General features: G+C 33.3%; 1 protein-coding gene across 1 annotated transcript in view; it reads left to right on the top strand.

The window, feature by feature from the left end:
• The window catches only part of LOC115882780 (microtubule-associated protein futsch), a 195,606-nt gene that overhangs the window by 169,330 nt on the left and 15,008 nt on the right, over positions 1-11,268 (top strand). Inside the window, exons 6-8 of the mRNA XM_030901020.1 lie at positions 4,780-5,012; positions 7,278-8,097; positions 10,902-11,179. Coding sequence (XP_030756880.1) covers positions 4,780-5,012; positions 7,278-8,097; positions 10,902-11,179 — 1,331 coding nt within the window. The remainder of the gene's footprint in view (positions 1-4,779; positions 5,013-7,277; positions 8,098-10,901; positions 11,180-11,268) is intronic.

The raw sequence follows: 11,268 nt of genomic DNA on the forward strand, positions 1-11,268 counted from the left end.
AGTCAGAAGCCTTACCTACGAACCCAGCTTTCCTCTAACCCTGAGCAACGGATTCTTTGTTCATTCTATTTGGGTAACGACAGAAAAGTCACAATTTTTCTAAAAAATGCATGTACACCACTAACCTTTTTTCTCTTGTTAGAAAAATAGTTTAAGCAGTTTAATGCCGATTAAAAGTTGTCTCTTGATATTTTGTCGATTTCGGCCTCCTTGATGAGATAAACGCAATTTTAATAATTTGCCTTGATCCAATTCTAATAGAAACCTTTAAAAAATTTATTGACATAGACATATGTGAGCTAACTTATTGATTGACTAATAATTTAATTTTCCGAGCCTGATCCAACAAGGTAATATAAAACCCTCAACATTTAGTTATTCATAAGCTATATTTTATTAACGATGGCCATAATGAAATAAAAATGCTTTACCGAAACCTATATATTTTTGTTTGCTATAGTAATTTAAATTTATTTGACATAATAATTTTTAAAGGATCGTTAGAAACAGACTTTTTGAGGCGTAAATTTAACACAAAAGATACAAAGAAAGTCGGAATTTTACTTAAACAAAAAAAAGTCTACCTACATTCTAAAGAAAACCTCTTGTTAAATCCCAGTTTTCAACTAAAAATGAATGTTCTCTACATTTTCTTCCAATGAATGAAAATACAGAACAAGCAATTTTTTTCTTTGCGTTTCTTTTCCCTATACATTTCGACGCAGTTATATTTCAATTTACATATTCAACAGCCCAGAATGACTTTTAAAGAAAAAAATTCAGTGTGGCGTGTATAAATTTTATTTTCAAAGGCTCTTAAGTACTTATTGTTTGTTTAATTGAACCTTATGATCACAGAGACTATAAAATTTTATTCTAGGTACTGCAGTATGTCCACGGATTGTATTTACAAGAGGAAAAACTTTTTTTTTATTGACATTTAGTGAAAATGCATTCTTCATAAAAAATTTTGCTTGTTATAAAATGGTTAATGCCGTTTATACTTTTCCATACCGTTTCAGAGAAAATTTAAAAAAGTTATTTAAATTTTAAAAAATGTAATAGAAAACCTATTACATTTTCCGATAAGTATTAACATGCTTTCCGTAGCACTGAACTAAATAAATTTTGTGCTTCTTTAATATTTTAAAATAACAAAAAATATGACGTAAATTAAAATTCTATCAATAACAATCTCTCAAAGAATGAATTCGGAGTGATATTGCCATAGAAACGCCTTTTAATTTTTAGGATTTTTAGGAAAAAATTCAACCATATTTTCATGTTTTTTAATTTTCTCTAAAATGGTTTGGAAATTTGGAAAAGTATAAACGAGATTAACCATTTTAAAACAAGCAAAACTTTTTATGAAGAATACATTTTTTATCCAAATGTTAATAATAAAAAAGTTTTTCCTATTGTTAAGACAATCCGGGGACATACTGTATATTGCAGTTTTTGCATTGTTTTTTGTATGCTTTTTTCCTTAAAAAGTTAAATAGCAAAAATCACAATCCAATCAGAAATAAACAATAAAAGTGATATTTATCTAATATAACTTATTCCCTGTCAAGTTATACAGGGTCCGGCAATAGTGCGTCGGGTATCTGTAGCTCATAGAATAAAATACTTGAGAATTTTGTTTTAGTGCAAACCTAAAGTATGTACCAGGATGTATTTCAGGAAAATATTTTAACTTCTATAGGGTGGCTCAAAAAGTGTGAGTGGACCTGGATGCTTTTTTTTAAATGGAACACCCTGTATATTATTGCTTTTTTGGATTCCTTTCAGATCACTTTACATACACCTAAGATATAAATAAATATATTTCGATAGTTTCAGAGATATTAAAAAATAAATCAAAAATATATATTTTTCAGCCCTTCTTAAAAAAATTATTAAAAATACAAGAACTGTTCTGAAATCAAAACTATACTTGGTATTTACTTTAGATGGTCTATTCTTACTTTGCTATAAATATGGTAATCGTAAATCCTACAGGATGTTCAATATTCTATGCCAAACTTTCTAAAATATAAAATATTTTTTCGTTGTTATTTTAAATGGAACACCCTGTATATTTTTTTTTATTAGATGGAGAGTTTAAAAATGAAAATTTTTTGTATTTAGAGTATTTCAAAATTCTTAACGGTTTCGCAGATACACGCAGTATTATTTTATATGGCGCTTTCAATGGTAAAATACGAGAGAAAAATCATTGGGTGGCTTTGATAAAAATTTACTGTGGAAAATGCCATATGAAATATAAAACCGCAAATATCTGCGAAACCGTTAAAAATTTTGAAATGCTGTAAATACAAAAATGTTCATTTTAATTCTCCGTCTATTGAAAAAATAATATACAGGGTGTTTCATTTTAAAAACGAAGAAAAATTATTTTATATTTTAGAAAGTTTAATGTAGAATTTTGAACATCCTGTATAACTTACGATATTCATATTTATAGCAAAGTACAAACCATCTGAAGTAAATACCTAATATAGTTTTGATTTCAGAACAGTTCTTGTATTTTTAATAATTTTTTTTAAGAAAGGGCTGAAAAATATATATATTTTGATTTTATTTTAATATCTCTGAAACTATCGAAATGTATTTATTCATATCTTAGGTTATGTAAAGTGATCGGAAAGAAAGCCAAAAATGCAATAATATAAGGGTGTTCCATTTTAAAAAAAATCATCCAGGTCCACTCACACTTTTTTGAGCCACCCTATAGAAGTTAAAATATTTTCCTGAAATACATCCTGGTACATACTTTAGGTTTGCACTTAAACAAAAGTTTTTTATTCTAGGAGCTACAGATGCCCGACGCACTATTGCCGGACCCTGTATAAAGTTGTCAACCAAATCGGTTAATTAAGCTTGATTTTTATGCATCCGTTATCCGACGATACGATGATACGATATTAATTTGATTGGTTGAATTTAAAGACTTCGATTGGTTAGAAATTTAGGCAGTTTTTAAATTTATTGCATTTTCATGCCTCCGTTCATCGGATATACGATTTGCTTGTTATTGGTGTCATTTTATCTTTTTCATTTCCATAACGATTTCGCTTTTTTATTTATAGTCTAAAAGCTAGCAACGTTTTTGAGAGATAATTTTAAGGAAGTTGGTTCTTTAATATATTTTTTGCTATGCTCTACTGAATAAAGTGCGGACCGTTTGGCTGTCTGTAGACGTTGCGTTCACTACTGCGCATCATATCTGTATTCAACATCTGTTTACTACTGCGCATCAAAAACTCGTACTGTATTTTAGGAACTAAGGAGGGTAAGACAAAGCTATGTGTAGTATATTTAGCTTCATAAAAAAGTAGCGACGTAATGTGAAAATCGAATGATTGAATCTCTACTCATAAACGTGAAATCCCATAAAACACACGAAAATGGGATACCCTTACGGATGTGGTACACAGTAGTCTATCGGCAGCCAGACGGCCCCCACTTTGGTCAGGAGAACATAGCAAAAGATATATTAAAGAACCAGCTTTCTTAAAATTATCATTTTCCCGACGTTGTTAGCTCTTGTATAGTCTGTCCAACGACCAGAGCCTTGACAGAACAAAACACCACATACCAAAAAAATATAAAAAAGAACTATTTCTTACTTCCAAGCTTCAAGAAACTTCCCGTATTTATTATTATATTTATCAATATAACTTATGTACAAATACAAATTTGTAATATTCCACAGGAAAAAATAAAACAAACTATTGTATTAATAATAACACTTACCAAATTTTATACCTTAAAGGTTGATTAATTAACTTTAATCTTAATTTTTTTAAACCAGTACCTTTTGACATTATTTTTCTGCAGTACTAAAATCCATTATTTACCTATCGTGTGATGTCGATATTTTACACCTACTCCAGTTTTTAACGTATGTTTAGCACGATCCTTGTACCATATACGAGATGCACTTATCTACGACGAGATGGTATACAAGCTTTATTGATTGTAACTTTATTGGTGTATAAGTCTTTCTGCCTGGGCAGCGATTATTAACTATAAACTGTGCCCTAGGTCTACAGTTAATTTTTTCTCGATTTTTCCTCCACTTGACCTCAAAAGACACAAAACACACGTAATAACACGAATCAAAATGCATCATCTTCCAAAACGCAGGGTATTTGACATGGGTTGACACAAAATTATAACCTATAATTTGGCAAGACCTTGACAAGCCTCATTGGCGTCCGTTTGTCGTTCACCGTTCCGTCAAACCAATAAAATTAAAATATGATCTATCATTTTTGAAATAAACCAATAAAACTGATTTATACTTAAACCCATCCATAGTTAACTTAAAAAAATATTAGAAACTTTTTTTAATAAAATAAATAGATTGGTATGGGACGTCATCTGCTTATCTTCTGTCATCGTCTGTCGAAATCTTTCTTGAGAAAAAAGACAGAGTATACTATTATATTTTTATTAAGGTTAGATTAAGCTTGTCAAAAAAAGTCAAAACGTCCGTTATCGTACGATCTTTCTCCGTTGACGGGCTGGAGTAAAAAAATTCTGGTGGAAAAGTGGCGCGAAAACGCTATGACCAATCAGAGCGCCGTCGGACCATCATACCAACGGATAACGGACTCATGAAAATCAAGCTTTAGGAACCACAAAGGGAACCACGTTGAAATCAGTCCCCAAAATGCTTAATATTTATATTTTTTAGTTAACGATTTAAAATCTTAATAAGTATTTGGTGTTGCTCTTCATTTATTTAAAAAAAATGTATTTTCTTTCCAGGTGGTCAGGGTGATGCTGCTCTCTTTGGCATAAACGGCTTCAACATGCTTTTGGACGGAGGCTATTCACGCAAAGCATGCTTCTGGGACTTCGTACGACATTTGGACAGGTTGGATGCTGTTCTAGTGTCCAGACTGAACAACAGCAGTGTCAGTGGAATCAGTTCTGTACTTCAAAGAAAGAAACAAGGTGCTGTGTATCCACAGATTGGACATTTCTTCTGTAACATTCAGGTAAAAGATACATGAATAATTTTTTATAAAGTATATTAAGTATAAAGTAGTAAGCATTAAAAGATCGAAATTTTGAATTAAATAAAGCTAAAATAAAGAGTATTTTGGCAAAAAAAGTAGGGAAAAAATTGTGTGTGCACTATGTGGGCATATTTGAAGTGAAACTTCTTACTGACAGCTAGTTATGTGTCGGTATTTGAGTAACGCGATTTTGGAGCGGTATTTTTTTGTAACGTCGTGTCGCGCTCCACAACGAATCAGGAACCTGTTACAGAAGAACGACGATCATAATGACCACAAAATTATAAATTATTTATAATTTGCAAATAAATTATTTAAAATCGCTCTTGAAGTTAGCTTGAACCGTAGTAACCGAATAGCGACGTGTTTAGCTTCAGCCGTCGCGATTTCGTCAGTAGTCACTGGCACTGGTATATACGTAGCGTCGCGCTCCTAGAACCGTAGTTCCGCCTGTCGCGAACAGAAGTAACTGGTAACTGCTGTAACTGATTATCAACGCTCGACCTCGGCGGCGACGTAATTTCGCTCCAGCCGTCGCGCTCCTAGAGCCGTAGTTCCGTCTGTCGCGAACAGAAGTAACTAGTCCCTGCTGTAACTGGCTATCGACGCTCGACCTCGGAGGCGACGTACTTCGTTCCAGCAGTCGCTGGAGCGCTTCTAGGGTTCCGGTTTCGCCTGTCGCGATTTGGTCGGTTACTATTGGCGTTGGTGCTCCCGTCGCCGTCGCTACGTTACTTTCGAAATAGCGATTTTTGGTATGTAATAAAATAGCGTTGTTTGAAAGATGATACGCAAAAGCAAATAAAATAAAATAAAAATATTTTATTTGCTTTTATACATTTATATAAATTTTATTGTTTATGTCGATTTTTAAGGTTAGGTTGGCCAATAAACAATTTTTTTGACAGTGGTTTGGACTTTGTTCTTGATTTTAACAGTAAATATATTATATTGTAAAACACATAAATATGAGCCGTTGATTTTATTTAAACGAAAATTGATGGAAAATAACAAGGAATGTCATCATTTTTCTAAAAATGAGATAGTTTGGCTATACACAATTATAAACTCGATATTTGGAAAATGAGTGACGGATAAAAGTTATATTAGTCTACAAATATAGATAAGTTAGATATTTTTTAGCGAGAACCGCGACACTTTGGAAGTCGGAACCTCGGTTACAAAATCGCGGTATTTTGTCGCGGTATTTTTCTGGAACGGTCGCTATTGTAACGCGACTCATGTGGAACCGGTATTCCCATCACTACTAATACCTACTGAATTCAAGGATTTGAAGGATATATATTTTATATGAATGAAACCGTATACTATTTTAGCTTTATAATTTATAATGTTTTTTAAATTTTTATTGAAAAAAAAAATATTACGCGGCCAGATAGCAGTGGCCATTAAACCAAAATACTACTACATCTATATCTCTGACTACTACTAACTGCTACTAACCAACTATTTGTTTTGTGTAATCTATGGTCTGTTTTGTTTAAATATTTTGTTCATTATTCATGTTGGGGATATATTTTTAAATTAATAAAACAAAACAAGTATTTTTTTGCATAATTAAAATTGTCACTCCAAATTTTACATAACCAAATCGTCACTCTAAATCGCTGTCTTTTTTAGACAGATATCACTTGTCTTGTCATTATTCAATTCATTATTCGAATTCTCAGAATGGTGTTGACAAAAGTTTCATCTTAAAATAAAATTTTAATCAATCGCAATTGTTTATCTCAGAAATTACAGCTTAATTACAAACAATTCATTATTTATAGTGATTTACAGTAATTTTATTAAATTATACGAATATTCTCGTTGATTATTGGTTTGAAATAATTATGATAGTGTCCTCCAATGAAAATGCGAGTTACTAACTCTAAATTCTAAATCTGAGCTGGCAAATGAGCTAGATGCTTTACCTAGACCGTTATTCAGAAGCTACAAACCTATCGATGAAAATATGCATGAAATCAAGGTTGGTACAGTTTCAAGTTTATTATAGTGATTTTCTTAGCCGCGTATGGCCCAGATTGTTACCCAGTGTTGCCACAAGCTTATTTTTCATCGGGGTAGATTAACGGGATTAAATTGTTTTACAAAGGGGTAGATCTACCCCGAATGGGGTAGCTGTGGCAACACTGCCGCCGTACTTTTCGACTCGTAAGGAAGTTTTACTTCAAAAATTCTGCAATAAAAATAGACTTCATTGCTTAATTATTGTTTCAGGAAAGGAAATCGCTTCTTAGTCCTGACGGAGACAAAGACAAGGACCCTCTCATAATCAGTTTATTAGAAGAAGGTCAGAGCATAGTTCAAGACCTCAAACACCTCAGCCTGTCACCCCAAACATGCTACAGAGAAAATGAACCTGTTATCCTCTACCACAAAGTAGGCCATGGTACTCTAAACATGTACGTGCTCTCTCCAGACAAGCATTCCAGAGAAGTACGCGAGTTCCTCCAAAAATGGAATCAGAGTGATCCAAAATTATTTGCCAGTAGTCGAAGTGGAAAAGAATTTAGTTTTCCTCTACAGAATTTAGTTTCTATTTGTGCTTTACTAGTCTGGCAACCAGCAAATCCTAACGATACAATTACCAGAATTTTGTACCCTGGTAGCACTCCTCAAAGGAAGATTTTGGAAGGTTTTGATAAACTCAAAGGAGTTGAGTGCATCAAGCATCCAGTTTGTAGTGAGAAATCTCTGGCTCCGGTCAGAAAAACTAGGCAAGAAATCATCGACAGGCCAGCCCCTAAACTGATAAGTGAAAAGAAAACTGAAAACAAGATTATCCAAGAGGACGTGATAAAGAATGGAGAGATCAATGGAGATATTAAGGAAAAGGGTGTGAAAAAATCGGATTCTGTGGAGAGTGATAAGGATAAGAAGATTAAAAAGGAGGACGAGTCAAGGAAGATAGAAGATGTTGGGAAGATCGGTGAGAATGAAGAGAAAATTAAGCAGAAACCGAAGGGAGTTGGTGATAGTAAAGCTACGAAAGTGAGGAGTGAAAGTCAGAAACGTAAACCAGTCCAAGACAAAAAGGGTTAGTAGTAGAGATAAGCGAAACTGCGACAGCGACTGCGACCTGCGATTGCGATTTTAATAGTTAAATATTGTACTAGGTAATGGAGCAAAATAAAACACTAAATCACCACAATACACCAAAACACTTTTACTTTAACACTGGACGCGCGTTTCGCTAACCATGTTAGCATCACCAGCAGATGATTATAAACTCACTTTATAATACCTATAACTTTTTTTATTTTTTAAGTTAAAAAACAAGATTTGGTATGTTAGTATATGACATAAAATAGCATTGATTGACATATTCAATTGTTTTCGGTAACTTCCTCTTTCACCGGAAATGACTACAACTTTTAATTTTTAAATGGCACCTCGGTATTTTTTTTACTTTATTCGATAGAAAATGACACTTTGAATCGAATGACATATCATACCGGGCGTTGCATCGTCGGACGGGACATAGGAAATCCCATGTAAATTTTAATGGGGTCAATTATTGACTTCCCTAATTATTTTAGAGAATAATTCTATTTAGGTTTATTGAAGAGCACTAAAACCCACATTCAAAAGAATAACTTCAGATATTTTTGATTAGCTCGTTTACGAGTTATCGCCGATTTCTTTTTAAATATTTCTCCTTTCTTATGGCCCTGTATTTACTTATGAGCACCAGTCAAGGTAAAAGATAACTGTCAAATGAAGTTGTCATTTCAGAAATTTACCTATTTAGTGCTTTGTTATTATTGAAAACTCATTCCTACATCGGAAATCTTAAAGATGTATTTATAAATACAAATTAATATGAATTAAAGTAAAATAAAGTAATCAATTACAAGGTTAATTATAGTATTATTACAATATTCATAAACTTATTAATTTACGTACTATTAAATTGTTAGAACTTTAGGATTTAAGAAGATGTTCAAATATTCCTCCATCGACTGCTAGACAATAACCCAGGCGATCATAAAATTCTCTTCTTACATTCGCTAGTTGGTAAACTGAAATTTTATTGCATTCGGCAGAAATAGCATTTTTTAACTCGTCTAGATTTGGGTATTTTTTATCCTTGTATATCCTGTTTTTTAAATGGCCCCAGAGAAAGAAATCATTTGGCGAAATATCAGGAGACCTTGCTGGCCAATTTACTATATGATTTAGGCCAATAACGTTTCCGTTAAAACTATTGTCTAAATATTCCCGAACAGCCAGGGTACTATGTGCCGGGCAGCCATCCATTTGGTACCAAACTGCCTGATTTTCCCTAGCGGCATCATGTAAAGCAGGTAAAATATGATTTTCGAGTACTTCCAAATAATATTCTGCATTTAAATTTGCGTAAGAAATAATGGCCCGATAATATTGTGTCCGAATATCCCTGCCCAAACATTTACTTTCTGTGGATATTGCGTCCTTGTTTCGACAAACCTGTGTTGGTTTTCTTTGTTCCAATATCGATAATTTTGAACATTGGGTTCATTATTTAAGGTAAACGTGCATTCGTCAGTGAAACATATGTTTTTTTAAAATTCTCTATCTGTGTTTGCTCTTTCCATCATATCAAAACAAAACGCCTGCCGCCGTATTTCGTCCCCATCTCGTAGCTCTTGGTGCTTTTCATTTTTGAAGGAATAGTATTTATGTCGTTTCCAAATTCGAAACGCTGTAGTGTGATCTATTCCTATTTCATCCTCAAGTTTCCTTGTGCTGATCTTTCCATCGTTCTCTTCCACGCACAATAAAACTTCCAAGTCGGTATCATTCCTTGCATCTTCTCTTTGTTCCTGTCTTGCTTCACATCTGCAGTTATTTATTAGGGTACCTTTGGTCTCAAATCTCTGGATATTCATTGCTATTGTAGATTTTCCAGGTATCGGTCTATTCGGATACAGAGCAGCAAACATGTCCCACACCTTTTGATAACTATTTCCTTGATAATACAATTTAATCATCAATACTTTTTCTTCGGTAGTGTAATTCATGGCTAATATTTTCGATTTTATGTTTTTAATGACACCCTCAGTATTTTTATTACTTTATTTGATAGAAAAAAATATGACATTCTAGATTGAAATTTAAAATGCGTTTTTTTAAGCGAAAATGTTAAAAGTTGTCATATGATATGCCATTCTATTCAGAGGATCATTTTCTATCAAATAAAGTAAAAAAATACCGAGGGTGCTATTTAAAAATCAAAAGTTGTAGTCATTTCCGCTGAAACAGGAAGTAGCCCAAAACAATTGAATACGCCAATCACTCCTAATTTACGTCATATACTAACATACCAAATCTGTTTTTTTATCAAACAAAATAAAAAAGTTATAGAGGTGAACCACTCTTGAGAAACACCCGTTATATTATTTGATCGTGGCCCTAGAAAATAATACCTTCTTTATAAATAAATAACATCAGAGAAAATATGCAATCGAAGTTTACCATAAAACGCTTCAACAGACAACAAAATTATATTCGCAACAATATCGCAAATCACAACTACTAAAAATTCAAACTCGCAGATAGAAATCACAGTCCCAGTTTACACAATCACAATCGCAGCAAAATCGCAACAAAGAAACTCACAACTAGAAGAAGTCGCAATCGCAGTTTCTTATGAGAGCCAATCGCTGGTTGCGATTGCGATTTTAAAATCACGGTTTGCGAATTCCTGCTCATCTCTACTTAGTAGTTTATTAATTGACCTTAACAGAACTTAATTATGTGTTCAGAGATCACCCGTCCAATCGGTTCGATCGTCTATAGTCGCTTAACTTCGGCACTTCGGAGAACAGTTATTAATGTTTCCAATTTCTTTTTCTTTAGGTCCAACTACGCCAAAGAAAACAGCCGAAAACAAAACAAACGGCGACATTAAGGACAAAGACAAAAAACCACCCAGCAAGCCGTCCCCAAGCGCTACTCCAGCAAAAAGTACCAAAGATGCCAACAACCGCAAGGTCATTGAAAGTAAACGGGCACCATCCAAGAAGGAACCAGTTCCTAAACCCGCTCCAACATCCGAACCGAAGCCTAAGCCTGAGAGAAAGCCTATTTCTAGAAGACCTAAGACAGCCAAGGGACCACCTAGCCCTATTAAAAAGGTCAGTACCCCAAGCTAAGTACTAACAGGTAAACTTGCAATTAAAATAATCTAGCGTTAATAAATTTCATATTTCTTGTAATTTGCATT

The sequence above is a fragment of the Sitophilus oryzae genome, unplaced genomic scaffold (assembly GCF_002938485.1).
Source record: "Sitophilus oryzae breed Bouriz unplaced genomic scaffold, Soryzae_2.0 scaffold_179_pilon_pilon, whole genome shotgun sequence".
Lineage (NCBI taxonomy): Eukaryota > Metazoa > Arthropoda > Insecta > Coleoptera > Curculionidae > Sitophilus > Sitophilus oryzae.